General features: G+C 50.4%; 1 protein-coding gene across 1 annotated transcript in view; it reads right to left on the bottom strand.

The window, feature by feature from the left end:
* The window catches only part of LOC144165973 (uncharacterized), a 220,894-nt gene that overhangs the window by 121,525 nt on the left and 80,874 nt on the right, over positions 1–18,495 (bottom strand). Inside the window, exon 4 of the mRNA XM_077695647.1 lies at positions 7,130–7,213. Within this exon, the coding sequence (XP_077551773.1) occupies positions 7,130–7,213 (84 nt within the window). The remainder of the gene's footprint in view (positions 1–7,129; positions 7,214–18,495) is intronic.

Below are 18,495 nucleotides of genomic sequence, written 5' to 3'. Positions count from 1 at the left end.
TCTTCCACCGTGTTGTGGAGCCCCATCCTAAGCATCCTCTCTGTGGACGCACTCATGGGAAGACCGATGGCCTGCTCAACCGCCTTCTAATCATTCTATCAAGCACCTTTATGTCCTCCTTGCCGAGAAGAAGACAGGGGGTGATTCAAGTGATTCTCGAGAGGACAAAAGATTGAATAAATCGAAAGGCATCGGCTTCCTTGGGGCCTCGCTTCTTGGTGGCAACTCGCCTCATCATGTGCATGATTTGATTGATGCTGTGTTTGATGCGCTGCAAGGATACGCCAATCTTGGTGTTGGCCTGGAGACGTAGGCCCAGGATATTGATGCTGGGGCTTGGAATGATGGTCTGGCCGTCAAGGAGTATTTGAATGTGTTTCTTGAGGTGTCGTTTGGCGTGAGGGCGGACGGCAAGGAGCTGAGACTGTTTACGAGAACAGTGGAAGCCACAGGCATAATAGAAGTGAGATGCCATGGGTTGGTGTGAGCTTCCTTTAATCGCTATTGCGTGGCATTCAGCGAGAATGCAGGGAAGTCGTTCGAGGACCTCGTCAAAGTCATGAAAGAACACTACGCACCGGAGAGTCAAGTCATAGCGGAAGGGTTCAAGTTCAACCGCCGATACCAGCTAGAAACGGAACCAGTTTCAATGTTTGCCGTGCAACTGCGACCCCTTGCTGCCAAGTGCGCATTCGGGAATTTTCTGGACGACGCATTGCGTGACCGGTTTGTCGCGGGGCTCCGGAACCCTGCAATGCAAGTGGCGCTGCTTAAGAAGAAAGAACTTAACTTCGAGACAGCTTATGAGTTGGCGGGAACTACAGAGTTGGCCGAAAAGGCGTCGAGAAGTTTCAGGATGGCGGAAGGCTGCGCGTCGACAGAAGGGAGCGTGAACTCTATCGGGGAAAAAGCGTCGTCCGCAGCACAAACCGAAGGTAAGCCCGCCGTCAAACTTTTTCACTACCGGTGCCTGTCACAGATGCGGGGAGAAGCACTACGGTATCGAAAGTCCAAATGTCACTGGTGCAAAAATTTTGGACACCTGGCGAAGGTGTGCATGACAAATTACGCCCACCTCCCCTCGCGGGAACCCTGGTGTGATGCGACGCTGAAGGGGGTTCCATTGGCGTCGCATCAAGCAATCGTCGGGTACGGCAAGAGAGCAAGCGCAAGCGCGGACGACCGTCGACTGAGAGACCGGCCGGAGCGCCGCACTCCGCTTCTATGTGCAGCGCGCCCGAAGGAGAGGAGACCGCGTAGAGAGAGAGAGTACTGCACATGCGCACAGTGCGCAGCCGCGCGCAGCGCGACCGCAGATGTTGGGAGAGAGTGTTCGCTATCGGAGAGAGGAGAGGAGGCGAGCGGAGGAGAGACGCAGCTGTGCGGACGCGGACGACGGACGCAGGCAGGACAGGGCCGCCGGCAAGAGATGCTCACTCCTCTCAGCGTCGGATCTAAAAAGAGAGGCAAAGCGGTCAACGTTCTTGAAGCAGATAGCGAGCATCACCAGTTGCAACTTTTTCACGTGCACGGAAGCAAACAGACTCAGCGTCCCTATCAAGTTTAAGTTGAAATTTTTGACCAGCCAGTGAGCATGCACATTGATACCGGGGCGGGTGTTTCTATTATCAACGACCACGTTTTTGCGAACCTGCCGCGACAAGTAGAGCTGGAAAAATGCTCGCTCGAACTGAAGACGTACGGCGGCACTTTACTGGAAACGAAAGGACAGGCGAATGTCGGCGGAGAATACGAAGGGCAAAAAAAAAAAAAACTCCCAAGCATTTCCCCGAGGGTGAACATGGTTAAGTGCGAATGCACGGGGTGATGCTATGAGGGGGAGTAAAGTTAAAATCCGTTGGCATTCGCCCGTGAGCGCGCGCGAGGCGACCCACGGAGGTCTGGCAGTTTATCGCTGCATATATAGGGGGGTACGCCGCGCCGAGCGCGCCGAGCCAGGTGGCTGAGAGAGGAGGCGAGCGCAAGGGGAGAGGGACAGCGGCGCACGGCAGCTGCAGCCGAGCGAGGGGGAGAGGAGAGAATGTGACGTCACGGTGGAGAGAGAGGCGCGCGGCAGCTGCTGGGGAGAGGAGGCGCGCTGTGACGTCATACCATGACGTCACGGCGCGAGGAGCGGTGCGGGGAGCGGCGCGCACCCGCGCAGCCACGGCGAGGAGGCGGAGCGAGCGCGGTCACGTGGTGAAGTGACATCACCGCGCGGTTGCTACCGACGCTCCTCTCCGCTCCACGCCGTTGCCAGGGAGAGGAGGACTGCGGACGCCGCCACCGCCGCCGCCGCCGCCGGCGGTGGAAGGTTTGGGGTCGCTTATAAAGTGCATTCGCACTTAAAAAAACTTCGCTTGTCGTCGTCGTTGCCGGACTACAACCGTGTTTGCTGGGACAAGATTGGCTCGCGAAGCTGAAACTAAACTGGGCTCACATTTTTAGCGTAGAAGCAGAACAAATAGTGTAGTGAACTACTTGCTGCAGAAGTTCCGGGACGTATTTTCCACGGAAAAAGGCTTGATCAAAAGCTATCAAGCGCAAGTGGTGTTGAAAGGTGGAGCTCAGCCAGTGTTTTCAGAGCCAGAGCTGTTCCCTACGCACTGAAAGACCTCGTCGAACTGGAGCTCCGCACGCTGCAAGAACGAGGAGTCTTTGAGCCCATTCTGCAGAGCGACTGGGCCACACCGCTGGTGACAGTGCAGAAGGCTGACAACATGCTGAGACTTTGTGGGGACTACAAAATCACGCTCAATCCAGCTATAAAGACTGAGCACTATTCCCTTGCTTTGGTGGAGGACATTTTCGCTGTACTTGTGGGTGGGAAGTTCTTCACAGTACTTGACTTGTCAACGGCGTACCAACAAATTAATTCAGGTGCACGAAGACTCCCAGAGATTGCTCACAATTAACACGTACGGTCTTTCTCAAAATTTTGTGGGCCACGGCGACCGTGGCCGGAGCAGGCGCGCGACCGAGCAGACGCGCTGCCCTTGCCACTGTCGGCTGGTTGCGTGGCTTAAGAGAGCTAGGGGAACTTTTGCTCTTGCTTTTGTAGTGTGCCCGGAGCGACAAGTGCTGCGCAAAGTGTCTGCGCTTAAGCGAAGTGCGCCTGCTCTGAGAGACCGGCCCCGCTGCACTTATCGCGCCAGCCCTACTATGAAAGGAAGCGTGATAGTTCACCTCGCTCTCTGTATCCGCGTAACCAGCCGACAGCGGCAAGCACCGCGCCCCTGCTCGGCCGCGCGCCTGCTTCGGTCAGGGTCGCCATGGCCCACAAAAGTTTGACAAAGACTGTACTTAGGACTGTTTAAATGCCTGCGCATGCCGTACGGAATTTTAAGCGCACCGGTCATTTTTCAGTCTGTCATGGACGAGATGCTCAAGGGGCTCAACGGTGTTGCCTGTCACCTGGACGACGTCCTGATTTCCGGAGCTTCATTGAATGCCTGAACCGTGTCGAGGCGGCCCTGGAAAGGTTCCAGCGCCACGGAATCCGGTTAAAGGAAGAAAAATGTTTTTTCAAGACTACGTGAGGTATTGGGGCCACGTTGTTGACAATGCCGGAATCCACCCATGTAAGGAAAAGATTGAGGCTGTAAAAAATGCACCAGCTCCAAAAAATCAGACAGAGCTCAAGGCATATCTGGGAATGCGAACAATTTGGTAGCAGTTCTTTCCCAAGATGTCGGCAAGGCTAAATTCTTTGTACAATCTTCTACAAAAGAACCAGCCCTGGCATTGGTCCCAAACCAAAGAGAAATGCTTCCAAGAAAACAAACAGCGGCTCACTCATGAAAGCGTCCTTACTTTCTACGATCCGTCAAAACCGTTAGGTTTAGTGGCGGGCGCGTCAGCCTACGGAGTGGGGCCGGTACTTTTTCATGAAGTTGATGGCCATGAAAAACCAATTGTGTATGCCTCCCGAACCCTCAGCAAGGTCGAGATAGGCTATTCGCACATCGAAAAAGAGGCTTTAGCAGTCGTATTTAGATTCAAGCGATTTCACAAATACATCTTCGGTCGAGAGTTTACAATATACTCAGATCACTTGCCACTGAAGGGTTTACTAGGTCACGACAAGCCTATTCCTGCATCAGCCGCAGCTCGAATGCAAAGGTGAATTCTTCTACTGGCAGCGTACCGCTGCACCTGGCAAGGGACAATCCGTCGCAAATGCGGGCGCACTATCACGCGTTACTTTGAATAACGCGCGCGATGCAAGTGACTACGTCCAGTTTTTCTCAGCGGCTCAGAATCTGCCCTTATCAGCTGACTCGATCGGAAGGGAAACGCAGAAAGGCACTGCGTTATCGAAGGTTCTGTTGTACTCGCGAAGCAGCTGACCTTCAAAAGTAGGCGATGAATGCTGGCACCGTACTTTTCTAGGCGCCACGAACTATCTATAGAACGCGATTGTGTCACGTGGCGTAACCGTGTTGTTGTGCCGTGTTCTTTGCAAGGTGCGGTCTTGCGGCTGCTACACGAAGGACACCCGGGAGCCACTCGAAATGCTGTCACGAAGTCACGTGTGGTGGATTGGGCAGACCGAAAGCATTGAACAAACGGTAAGAGTGTGAAACGTGCCAGCTTACTCAAAATGCCGCCCCGCGCTTGCCCATAACGTCATGAGAATGGCCGACTCAGTGTTGGCAAAGAATTCTCCTAGATTTTGCCTACAGCAACCCGAATTCGTTGCTGGTGCTTGTGGATGCCTACTCTAAGTGGGTTGATGTCATATGCATGACCGTCACAACGGCCGCAAAAACTGTGGAAAAGCTTCGAACTATTTTTGCAACGTTCGGACTACCAGAAGAGGTAGTACACAGATAATGGACCGCAGTTTCTCTCCACTGAATTCACGACGTTCCTTTCATCCAACGGCATACGCCATAAAAGACACCACCACATCATATAGCGTCTAACTGCACTGCGGAACGACTTGTACAGACCGTTAAGATCTTCAAAAGCAACTGCAGGATGAAAAATTACGCCCACCTCCCCTCGCTGGAACCCTGGTGTGATGCGACGCTGAAGGGGGTTCCACTATGCGTTTCCGTTGGGTCGATTACTCGAATTGCGTGAGCAATCGTCGGGTAATGCGAGAGAGAGAGAGAGAGACAGAGAGCAAGCGTAGCACGGATGACTGTCGACTGAGAGACCGACCGGAGCGCGGCACTCATATGCGCAGCGCGCCCGAAGAAGAGACCGCGAAGAGAGAGGGCGCTGCACATGCGCACAGCGCGCTTGCGCCGCGCGCAGCGCCGCCCACCGGCGGAATGAGAGAGCGCGCAGCACTGCACGCGCCACAGATGTTGGGGGAGAGGGCACGCTATCACGGTGAGAGGAGGAGGGGCGCAGCGGTGCGGACAACGGACGCACGCAGGAAGGGCAGGGCCGCCGACAAGAGATGCTCTCAGCGTCGCATCTAAAAAACGCGAGGTGTGCAGAAGACTATTCAGCACCGTGTCGACCAGTTTCTTTTCCACTACAGGAACACCCCTTGTGCAGCAACTTCCAAGAGTCCAGCGGAGCTATTCCTGTCTTGGATCCCGAGGACACGGCTTACATTGCTACATCCTCAGTTCGGTGATCGCCCGGAGATAGAATGGGTGTGCACGCAACACCCTGCTTCCCGGTGGCGCGAGTTCAAAGAAGGTGACAGGGTGCGGCTGAAAGGAACGAGACCAGGTGACCCTGCATGGCTAGTTGGCATCATTATGAGGCGAATGAGTGCGGTGACATATGCTGTGAACGTTAACAACGAAGAGCGGTATGTGCACGCCGACCACTATAGGTTGATTGATTGTAGGGTTTAACGCGCCGACGCAACGCAGGCGATGAGGCGCGCCGTAGTGGAGGGCTCCGGATTAATTTTGACCACCTGGGGATCTTTAACGTGCGCCGAAATCTCCTACACACGGGCATTTTTGCTTTTCGCCTCCATCAGAAAAAACAACCGCCGCGGCCGGGAATCGAACCCGCGACCTCGTGCTCAGCAGCGTAACGCCTTAGCCACTGAGCCACCGCGGCGGGTGACCACTTGGTAGCAACTACATTTCCTGTTCCTGAGCCAAGAGTGATTCGTCACCCTGTACCATTGCCAAGACATCTGCCCCGTCATTTCGCAGAGCGGTGCCCTGGTGAGACTCAGCCCGAGCCGGAACCAAGCCCGGTGCCAACCCCTCCAGGACCACCAGCTGAGGAACACCCCTAGAAAATGTGACAACAGACGGAGGGTTCGGAGACCGTTCTTGGGCCATCGGCGCCTTCCAATTTCAACGCTGCAAGCCCGAGCGTTGGAGGCGAGCAAAGCGTGGAACCTCGAGTGACAGTCTCCCCCGCACCTCTCCGTAGAAGCACAAGACCCAAGCGAAAGCCAGATCGTTCGGGCGACGAATGAACAAAAAAAATAAAGGGGGAAAAAGTGTTGGGGCACGGCGCTGACGTAAGTACTGTCAGTGTGCATGCGCCGCGAGTTGCGAGTATAAGAGCAGGACGTTCGTTCCAATAAATGTTCTTTCAATCCCCGGCACTTGGCGTGACTTTCATTTGCTATATCAACTGGTGCCTTTGCTTTATGTCAGCATTCAAGTCGCGTAATCAAATGTAACAAGATCGCCACTACAGTTGCTCAATTTTGGTTTCTGGTGGTGGCTCCGGTCGGCAGACACCAATCGCAAAAACAGGTATATGTGCCTTCATAAGGACCGTGGAAAACTGTGGCTGGTGAGCCGCGAAGAATACCTCTATTTCCTTTATACATAATTTAGTTCTTAGAAATTTGCTACGAAATCGGTATCGTTGTATTGGGTAAAGCAGCCTTTTGAATCGATCAAACTTGTATTGTGTCTTCTGGCCCCATTATGTGTTGTTATATTTTGTACTTCAGTAATTTTTTAGTTCGTAACCATACTTCTCAAATTTTGCATAACTTTCGAGAGCGAGCGTATGATAAATGTCGCGTGTGTTGATTGCTATTCCTGTACGTGGGCTCCAAAGCCCTTACGACTTTAGAACAAACTGTGTAAAATAGGACCCATGTTTGAGTTTTATTGCTGGACATTTCTGTTTAGGTATTATATTCGGTGCTCCCCGATATTTTAACTATACTATTTGCACATACCGTGGGTGAAGGTGAAGGGTCGGATAAGTGCGCAATCCTTGTAATCTGAGTAAACCAGCTTGTAACTGCTGTCTACCGGACCACCTGAAAAATAAATAACGGGAAGGTATACAAACTGTCCTTAGAAATTCCTGGTCATCATATACTTGCGTCCATTTGTTTATGGCAGATACAAGTAACAGATGTAATCACAGAAAAAAAACGGAGCCTCACATTGTTTCATATAACGTCGCCATACATTCATGCCTGGTTATTTAGGACGGATTGCAAGTAGAAACCTATTAGTAAAAGAAGCATTAAGTATAAGAAGCATAAACGCGATTATTTCATGATTCAAATTTCATTAGTTAAACTAAACTGCGTCCGGAGGTATAAAATGTTTGAGCATGGTTGAGTTATCTTATTGGAGTTGACTCTAGATCGTCTAGGCCAGTTTTGAGCTGTTTTTTCAGGCGTCGGTGGTGGCGTACGCCGTAAGGCCTATCATTATCCTCGTGCTATAATCACGATGATGGTGGTGATTCCCTCGCAGTGTGTTTTGTCTGCCAGTTAACAATGTTTTTTTTTTTATGAAGGAAAATGTGTGTGTAGAAATTCTCATTTACCTTGCATCATCGCCTCAACTATTTTCTCACACCAGCTGTGATGGAGCCCTCACAATCGAAGTCTGAAGGGCAGCAATTCATATATTTTTAGTTTGCTTGAGCGCTTGATATTGTTACGTGGTGACAGGAGAAATGAGGCGCACGATGGTTGAGCGAGAATCTATGTATTTACATAATGGTGGCCATGGCCATGACAGCACCGACACCGGCTACGTGCGACGCACTTCTTCTTCATCTCGGATCCAGTGTCGAGACGTATTCTTCTTTCTTCTTGTAACAATGATTTCGTCTAAATTGATGCAATCAGATTTCAGACCTTTAAAATAGGGTGGTATCACATTGAAATCCAACATCGCGTAATTGCAGCATTTTTCGAAGGCAAGCACTTTGGGTATTGTCTTCCTATCCGAGCCCTATAGAAAAACTACGATTCTGGATCTAAGTAAACTTCACCATGTTACCACAAATAAAAGTTTCCCAAATTCACTTCGGGAAGCCTTTAATAGAATTCTGAAAATAAATATGTGGACCTACACAGCACTGAAGTATCCCTCCTATAGAGCCACCGTATTGTATAACAGCGTGCAAGGGCTACATGTTGTTGTGGCGTAGCCTTCTTGGTAAAGATGAAGCTGCAAAGCAGCAGCTCCGTGTAGTGGTAGTAGTAGAGCCACTTTATTTTGCATAGGGTTCAGGGTAGGGGGGTGGCGGAGGCCCAAAGGGCCCCCGCGACGTCCAGGGCTCTGTCCGTGACGGCTTCTTGCGTTGCGAGGTCAGAGCTCCGCAGAGCCTGCTCCCAGTGAAAGGGGGAGGGTAAAGGGGGAAGGGGTCACGCGGACACTCACAGAGGGAGTGGATGTGGCCTAGCTGGGATGAAGAGAAAGACGACAATCGGTGTGGCTCGGCGCGAGCCACACTAGGCTGACGTGTGTAGCGCATTGTAGGGACAGCAGTCTGCCGTTAGATCCTTCCTAGCCAAGGCTAGGGGAGATCTTAGGTTTATTTACTTTTTCATAGTGAGTTGCTAGATAATGCTTCAGTGAGCCATGGCGCGCTCTTTTTGTAGACTCCATGTCTCTAGTTGACTAGTTGGGATCACCATCCGAAACAATGCGGACCAATGGGGATGTGCATTTCCTTGTTAGGCAGCACCGCCCTCAGGAATTGACACGCCCTTCAAGTTAGCACCCACACACGCACAACACCAGTGCCCCTTGTCGGAGACCCTCGAGTAGGTGGGGTGAAACATTGGCAGTATCGCCGCGGCACTGTTTGTTGTCTGCGGCAGGACTGTCTCCACAAAGATAGGCTTTTTCCCCTCTCCCTCCCTCATAATTCTTTTAGCTTAACAACACAAGTCGTCAAGGCACGTGGGACCGCCGAGTCCAGCTCTCCGTGGGACCTCCCCTACAGAGAGCTAATCGCTTGTCTGTTGTCAAAGCAGTCGTCACTCCGCCCCCGCAATCTCTGGGGTCTCATTTCCCGCTAGAACTCCGGTTTTTCGCGGCAAGCCCAAACCCGGGAATTTGCAGGGAGGTTCCCATTTCTATTTCAACCTTCCCGCTTGTTCCCTCCCATTTCAACCCGGCGCAAAACGACCTCCCCGTTTCGCCCTTTCTCATATCGCCTGTTCCCGTTTGAACCCATTCCCATTTCGACCTTCTCTTTTGTTCCCTCTCATTTCAACCTGGTACGGAATGCCCTTCCAATTTCGTATTTTCCCATTTGGTCCCTTCCCGGAATAATGTACCCAATTCGACTCGGGTAACTCGGATCGATGCGGGCGATTTTTCAAATTGAAGTTGCATCCGACTGTACTTTAACCTAATGTTTTGGGCTACGTCCGACGTAACCCTAAGTCAAAAAACACACCTACGTCCGACACAACCTGAAAATTAAATTGAAGTTACGTTAGACGTATTTCACAGTAAAAAAACAGCTACGGCTGGCGGAACCAAAGTACAGACACGTGGCATTATTCTACATAACCTTATTACAGTAGTTCCTTTTACGATACGTGGCGTCAATTTACGAAATAACAGGTACGGTGATGCGTTACATCCGACTTGGTGAGTTACAGCTGAAACTGCACCCAATTCCGTCTGCTTCCGCGTTGGTCGAGCGGTCTGGAGCGTGTTGCTCGCATGCGTACTCCGGCTGCGGTGTGAGTTCGAGACCCGACGGTTGCATAGGCGTTTAAATGTATTGAATTGTTTTATATACGAATGCACATGCGCTTCTTTGCATATAACCCCGAAAAGAGAAAGAAAATACCGGAATGAACAAAATAGAACCTCTTCCCGCTGGCGCTGTGCCAGTTTGTAGCGACAGTAGCGTTCGTATATCGTGGCGGGAACGAAGTTGGGTCTTTTACCAAATACAATCAATGATTTATTAGGGGTACTAAATGGCTACTGTTCTATTTCTACGCGGTAAAAGATCTCACCAAATTTAATTACCACATCTAACAAACTAATAATAAACGTTGATTCGAAAACGTTGATTCGCGACTTGGACAACGACGGTAAAGAAGGACGACGGGACAAGCGCTCACTTGCAACTAACATTTATTGAGGCATCGTCTCATATTTATACATGAAACATCAGGAGCATGCGCACGCGCACTTCGGTACACTACGTGGAACGCATCAACCAGATAACATGATCAAATTGACGTTTTCAAAAATTCAAACTCGCTTGCACGCAAAAACACACAAGTATGGCTGACGCACTTGTCCCCTTTCTGCTTAATATAAAACGTTCCAAGACTGTATTATCACTCCTGCCGAGAATTCTAGTCTGCTCAAAGAAAGGTTTGCATTTTTTCAAAGGACTGACAGGCCTGCAATCTTGGTAATGCACGGGTAAATGCGCGCGGGTATCATTGTTAACAGAAGAACTATGCTCTCGTGCCCGATCATTCACACATCTGCCAGTCTGGCCGATGTAAGCCTCCCCGCATGAAAGCGGCACCTCGTAGACTACCCCGACGTCACAAGGCGCAAATCGCTTGGTATGCTTCTTTTCACACTTCTTCGGTTTAGGCTTGCCGGAAATTTGCGCTCACAGGCGGCCAAGTTTTTGTGGAGCAAAAAACCCCACCGGCACTTGGTACCGTTCTGCCATTATCTTAAGGTTGTGCGTAACTCTATGTATATAGGGCAGAACAACAGGCTTCGCCCTAGGTCGTTCTGGCCGCTTCGCACCTACTTGGCCTTTGGCTTTCCGCAGCAAGGCTTCGACAACACCCACCAAGACATAGCTCGGGTAACCGACCGACAGAAGTCTCTTCAGTCGAGAGTCACAGCTCTCTTGAACAGCATGTGCACAGGACTTCTTCAGTGCAGATTCTAAAACCAGAGACGCTATGACCGTTTTAACAGTCTTTGAATGAGATGATGAAAATGGCAGAAGCTGTTTACGGGCACGCGGGCGATAGACCCAACAAACATGGTCGGATGAAAGCTTAAAATTAATATCTAAAAACTGCAGGTATTTTACACACTGGGAACCTCGTGTGTAAATGCAAGACCCTTCCCATGGCGGCTAAAATTCTCTAAAATCCCTTCTGCGGTTGCAATGTAGTTAGGTGAACACTGTTTTCTTAAAACCTCTAAAAAAATGTCGACATATCTAAACACACGCGCAACAACATACTTGTCAAAACTTAAAAGCAAGTCCCGGTCGACACTTGCAAAAAAAATATTGCATAAGACTGGCGCAACGCATGACCCGATACAAATACCTTGTTTCTGAATATACGTGCGTCCTTCGAAAGAAACAAATGTTGCGTCCAGATAAAACTCCAACAAACGCATAAAACAGTCCACCGACATACCACAACAATTCCGGAACTTGACCACGCCGTTTACATCAATGCATTGCCTAACAGACGCAAACAGTTCCGAATGCGGCACAGAATAGAATAAATCTTCAACGTCAACAGAAAAGCCATACCCCACCGAGGCGTCATTCTTAATATAATCTATTACTTCAAGTGAATTCTTCGTGATAAATTGGTCATCATCATCTCATTCAAAGACTGTTAAAAGGGCCATAGCGTCTCCGGTTTTAGAATCTTCACTGAAGAAGTCCTGTGCACATGCTGTTCAAGAGAGCTTTGACTCTCAACTGAAGAGACTTCTGCCGGTCGGTTATCCGAGCTATGTCTTGGTGGGTGCTGTTGAAGCCCTGCTGCGAAACGCCAAAGGCCAATTAGGTGCGAAGCGGCCAGAACGACCTAGGGCGAAGCCTGTTGTTCTGCCATATATACATAGAGTTACGCACAACCTGAACAAAGTGGCAGAACGGTACCAAGTGCGGGTGGTGTTTTCTGCTCCACAAAAACTTGGCCACCTGTGTGCGCGAATTTCCGGCAAGCCCAAACCGAAGAAGCGTGAAAAGAAGCATGCCAAGCGCTTTGTGCCTTGTGACGTCGGGGTAGTCTACGAGATACCGCTTTCATGCGGGGAGGCCTACACCGGCCAGACGGGCAGATGTGTGAATGACCGGGCACGCTAGCATAGGTCTTCTCTTAACAATGATAGACCAGACTTGCTAGACCAGAGTGAGGACAGCAGGCAGTTTCTGGAGCCGTACGTACGTGAGCGCGTGGTCAACAGTAAACTATGCCGAGTTCATCGCGACTCCGCGGCGACGGTAGACATGGTCCACCATTCGTATGTTGAATCAGATAAGCTGACAGGACAGAGTGTCCTGGTGAATCAGGCCGTACCAGCACGGAACGTGCGCCTGACGATTGCTACGGTTAGCATCGGAGGTCCGTTTGGTGAACTTATCACGCAGGCGGCAGTATCTCCAGAACTTCTTCCGGAATACAGGTATCTATTCTCGAACAGGTCGGATCAGCCGTTACGCGACAAGGGTTACAATTTCGAGAAACTGCCGAGGAAAGATTCAGCTGAGCTCGCTGCGAAGGGCTCAAGTAAGAATAGTGTCGTCACCTCCCAGAGTAACGGGGAGACTCAGAGAGATAGCAAAGATGGGGCATTTACGGAGGCTCACGACAGAGGGCAGCTGTGTGTAAGGCCCCCCCTACTGTGAGCGGATATATGTCGTCATCGTGTTCGGAGTGCTCAAGTTCACGGGAGGCCTTTAAAACGGCGGCTGACCTGAACGCGCGCAGTTCGCAGGCTAACGACGTTCCGCGGGAAAGCCTAAACCATGGCGTTAGCGAAAGGAGGCAACGCGAGTCCGTTGAAACGAATGGCGTTTCTCCGGACGAGAGTTCAGAACCGAGCTACGCTGCGGGAGAGCCGGCAGTCGAGACATTGGACGATTTTCACGTTGCAGCTAAGCTTAATGACGATTTAGCCACTGAACAAGCCCATTCCGTTCTGCCATCAGCTCAGGTAACCGACCTCGAACAACGGCCTGCCGAGCTCAGGTGTCGTGGGCGGCTGAGCCGTCTTTTGAGATAGGGCAGCTTGTATGTAGTGTAGTCCTGACAGTGGGAAAGGAGAACGAGAACACCCTTCGGTGTTTGCGTACTGAGGGTTTTGCTGAAAGGGCGAGGAACGACGAGATTGGGCCCGTTGAAAGATACAAGGTGTCTAGAGAGCACGTCGTGCCCTTGTCGCTCCCAGCCGATGCTCCCGTCGATAGGCCAATATGGGCTAAGCTAGTTCAGATTTCGGTGTCGTCTTTGGCTGTGCCGAAGTCGGGAACCTACCAGCGGGAGCCTAGAGGAGAGAACGTAAACGCGTTTCGCTGTTCGCATGCCGAAGGCGTTCGGGAAAAGGAGAGCAACGAAGAGAGGGGAAAACTTCCGCGTGTACCTGCGGCGCGTGTTTCAGCTTGGGCACACCGAGGGGCGAAGCCGTGAGCTCGCATCACGCCAAGGGAGCCTCGCTTCCAAGAAGGAGTGCGCGCCTCTCGTTTGAGCGCTGGAAAATCTCGCTCGCTCCTCCGCGCACTCGACATTTGTTGAAAGGAATGACCGGTGTCCTCTCGAGCGGTCGCAGTAGCTTTCAGAGAACGGGCGCACCGCAAGTGCGGTACACAAAGGGGAAACTGAATGGCAATGCCGATGGCTTAATTCGGAGTCCTTAAGACAAGAAATGGCGTCTAGATGCCTGACTTCCTCAATTCCATTGTCTTTCCTGGAGCAGGTTTCACCCTTTACGATTACATTTCTCTTTGTGAGGGACATTTGCAATCACGGGAAATATCACATTCCAAGTTTGTGTGCTTGTCTAAAGTGCTGCTGGGCTAAAATATAACTAGTGCAGTTAGTTATTGGCGTATTTTATCGCAACTAAAAGCCTGGTAGAGCTTCAGTGGGGATTTGTCTCTGCAGTTGGCGGCGATGCGGTTGTATCTTCCTGGGTTGTTCTGTTGTTTGCCTGAGCAAGCCAGAGACGCTCTTGGCGGGCCACTATTTGTCCAGTGACGGGACGAAGCAGCTCCAGCAGTGTGTTTGTTTGTTTATTTAGGCAGAATACAAGTACACCGCGCAAAAGTAGAATAACTTCCAATTTTCTGCCGAGGCAAACGGGGCAAAAGGCGTGTTATCCCGTTTGATAGAGCCCGATTGATCGAGCCCGATCGGGCAACCTGACGAGGCCCCGTCCCTGATGTAGCACAACGGCAGCAGCAGTAGCGAAGCATATTCAACAACCAGTCAATCAAATTATAAACATGCATCAAACCAAATGACATCATACGCAAGCTATGATGTCAAGTCGAGCATCTGCCGAGCACTTCTCTTCGAAAGCACCCTCCGGAAAACGGTTGAAGACCCTTATTCATCGGAATCTCGGACCCCTGGCGGAGAAGCTGTTACCAATAGGCCAACCGCAGTGCTTTCTGCAACACCCCTCGGCTGTGTGGTGAAGCCTCCACCACGTATGCCTTTCGAGCAGGCCTCCCTGTCGGTGACTCACGCTTGCAGCCGACGTGTTCAAATAAGCTGCTACATGCCTGTATCGCTGGCCCCCCGCTATCGGCGTGATTCAAACTGCGGCGGTGGCAGACGAGGCATGCTTCAACTTGTCCGAAGGATGCGGAAGCCGCTTTGGAGACCTCCTCTCTCTCCTCTCTCGGACTCAGCGTGCGCCGCTACTACCGACCACTCACAAACTCTGGAAAGACTGTTGCGTGTGTCTGTGCCGTTCGTGTCGTCTGCACAATGTGGAGGGAACACTTGTTTGACCATTAGCGCTTTGGGTATAAAGACCCCCAAGCGCTGCAGTTCATTCCTGTTTGACCAGTGAATCATTGCTGTCACTCTGCTAGAGTCCTGTGCTGTAACCTCGCCCGTCAGGGCATTGTTCTTGTCTACCTTCGGCCATATCTCGCCATGAAGAAAACAAGTTAAGTTTGCCTTCGGCTTCTGGCCTTCTTCAAGGCTGCAACATTGGCTTGCCGCTCGCTTCACCACGCTACCACACGTATGTCGGAGGCGACGGAGCTCGTCTCGGGTACGCCTTCCCATATGCAACAGAGTTCAAATTGGACGAGCTTTTTGTGAGTGGGCTGAACTTGGAAGGGCGTTTTGGGAACGGGTGCACACGGGACGGGTGCACACGGGACGGGTCAAGCGCGAAGGGCGTTTTGGCAGCGGGTAGGCAATGGGTTGTTTCGGGCTATACCCAATTTGTAGGGGAGGGGTGGCTGAAGTTGCTGGTTACTCTATCCCTTAATGGCAGCATCATCGGTAGTCCAAAGCGATTGTCACTTGATGATCCCCGCCACTTCTTTTCGGTGACTTTGTGCGTGTCCAGCCATGCAGAGAAAGCTTTTTGTGGTCGGCTGACCGGGGGGTGACTCGTCTGAGAATAATGCGTTAACGGCGAAACCGAGCAGCCTCCACTCGGGATGTTGCTGAGTCGCAACGGCTGCTTCGCCGACAGGATCTTGGACGTCGTGTAGTATCAGCTGCTCAGCGAGAGCGATCATATTGGGAACATTCGTCCAACACAACTGAAACCACAAAAGCCCACATACCGGAATCAGGAAGCACCATCAATGAGTTTCCGCAAACAAGGTTGATGGTTGATGTACAAACATACAATTGTCGACTACTTGTCATTTTCTTGCATATATCAACGACACTAATGCTCCGAATCATGGGTAAAAACCTCTTCTGAAGTACTGAAAACATTACCTTAACATATCGATAGAAAGGTGACTTCATACTTGAAACAGAAGGTTACAAGTGACACTGAAAGAAAAGTTAAAAGGGTCGAGTTAAGTCTGAAAATTGGTGTGGCTGCCCCCGTGTTATATTTCACCGTTAGTTAATCTCCCGAAGCGCGAGGCTCCAGTACAGTAGTCGTGGATCCTTTCCTGATATGTGCGCTAGCCTTATCAGTGGACAGTTAGTGTCAAAGAAAAAAAATCCGGGCCATCTCCACTAACGTGAAACGTGGGGACGGGGGCGAAGCATGCCGTGTATAAGTGTATTCTTCGCGCCTTGGCGTTTTTAGCAACGGAGATGAAACCGTTGGGGGGTAGAGGTATACAGCTTTGCTGTAAAAGTGTCTTGTCTTTGAAGCACGAAACTCTCTGGCGTGAGGCGTAAACAAGTGTCGCGGTATTTGTTTAGTACACGTTTCGAAGAACTCCAGTGCGAGGATTAAACGAGTCTCCCGGTGTTTTCTCAGTACGCGTTACGTTCTAGCGCGAGGCGTAAACGAGCTTTCCGGTGTTTCAGTACCATGACTACATGAGACGACGATTACGACAATGAGGACGACAGGAGACGCAAACAGCCACAGCCCCTAAGGGCTGCGCCCTCAAAAAATTTGACGTAGAGTTAGCAGGCTAATTTTCTTGTGCTCAACACAAGACAGTCACACTTTCTTTTTCCGACGCACTGTAGGCCACTTCGCGAACCATGAGTGTCCTGCTGGCGTACAGCACAGGTGCTCGTTCCCGCCCTCATCTACCTAGCAGAGTATCGCACCTAGACCTCTGTTGCTAGCATTGCACTGCAGAAAAAAGGGACGATTGTAGTTGGCTGCATGCAGTACTGCTGAGCTATGAGGAGCCGCTTTGAGGCTTGAATGGAACTTTTCATTTCTGGACTCCAAACTACCTTTTCTGGGCCTTCTTGCGCTATGCATACGTTAACGGCGCAACCACTTGCGACTACTGCGGAACGTAGCGCTGGTAGTAACCCGTAAATCCCAAGGAGTAATGGATCGCATTTTTAGTTTATGCTTGCGGGAATCCGCTAACCGCCTTAAATTACAACTCGTCCGGCCACGCCTCTTGCCCTGCCCGACCCCATGACCTAAATACCGTACTTTGCGCGAGCCAGCTGGCACTTCCCCGGCTTTACCGTCAGCCCTGTGTCCTTGAAACGTCTAAGGAGATGTTGAAGGTGGAACAAATGGTCTTCCCACTTAGTGGAGTAAATAGCAATTTAGTTCGAGTAGGGGGCAGCGTACTCCTAGCCCTCTGAGAAACCCTGTTTATCAATCTCGAAAAACAAAATGGGGGGTTCTTAAGGCCTAAACTCTAAAGAAATGGCCTGAGTGCGCCCATCGGGGCCACAAAGGCGGCGTACTCATTAGCTAGTTCGGTCATTCGAACTCTCCAAAAGCCTCTTATCTACTCCAACTTCAAGACTTTTTTGAGCAGTACTAACTTTTTCAACTATCTCCTGGACATTCTGTATTGAATAGCTGTGGTACTTTGGTATCGCGTTGAGTTTACAGTAATATACACAAGGCTGTGAATCTTTACCGGGAAACTCAACGAGAATCACAGGGGGCGTGCAGATGCTTTCTTAGTGTTGAATTAGCTTGAGCTCAAGCATCCATCTAATTCTCTTTTTAAAGGAGAACGGACGCCAAAATGTTATGTTCATTTTTCTAGTGCTTTTATCAATACTTCATGGCCTCCCGAACCCGAAAGAGCACTTTCAATAATTGAGTGCTCTATAATTAGGTGCATTAAACGACCTGAAAATCGCCCATTTTTGTTTCCCGCGCTTCCAGCCCGGAGGGTGCGTATGAAATAATTACGATATGACATAACCGTTTAGTGCTTAAAGATAGTAGTTTTGCAGGAAATGGTCACTGCCATAGGGGTTCTTAATTACGTTCCACTCAAGCGTGGACAGTAAGATTGCGGAGCCGATTGCAATGTCTATTGCTGAATACGATTGGTGCGTGGTGTTGCAGTATGTGCGGTCTTTCTTATTAAAAATGCAACATCCTTACGACGTGACAAAGCTTTCATTGAGCCGCCCTCGAGCGTCAGCTCACACAAGTCTCCAGATGGGGTTGTGAGCATTAAAATCCCAGGATGTGATGTACGTTCAGGTAACTCATTGATGAGGCTTTCAAATTCGACGTTGGACAGGAGATAGTCAGCTGGAACCTAACCAGAGCACACTGTTACTAGCTTTCCAAGAACTACGGCTCTAACAGCTACAACTTCGAGTGATATCTGTAGCTAAAGGTACTCACACGCCACAGATATTTACACCCCCAGACGAGTGGAAGACGTTTTGTCTGTCCTTGCAAAAAACAACGTACTATGTTAAAATGCTTGTCTCTTACAGACGCAGGTATTTTCTTCGAGACACAATGTTTGCGGCCTGTGATTTGAGGGGATATCGCAAATATTGTCAAGACTGTCTTTCGTCCCCCTAAAATTCCACCGTATAATATTTTCAGCAGCCATGAAAATGAGGAAAAGAAAAAAAAGGTTCGTAGAAAGTTTTTTTTCTTGCCTAGTAGGCGATATTTTGGCGGCCTTTTCAACAGATTCACTTAGGTTGCGGGG

The sequence above is a fragment of the Haemaphysalis longicornis genome, unplaced genomic scaffold (genome assembly GCF_048455015.1).
Source record: "Haemaphysalis longicornis isolate Haplotype H1 unplaced genomic scaffold, Haemaphysalis longicornis Haplotype H1 scaffold_152, whole genome shotgun sequence".
In the NCBI taxonomy this organism is placed as follows: Eukaryota; Metazoa; Arthropoda; class Arachnida; order Ixodida; family Ixodidae; genus Haemaphysalis; species Haemaphysalis longicornis.
The sequence above is the reverse complement of the archived record's forward strand: the minus strand, read 5'-3'. Positions and strand labels throughout refer to the sequence as shown.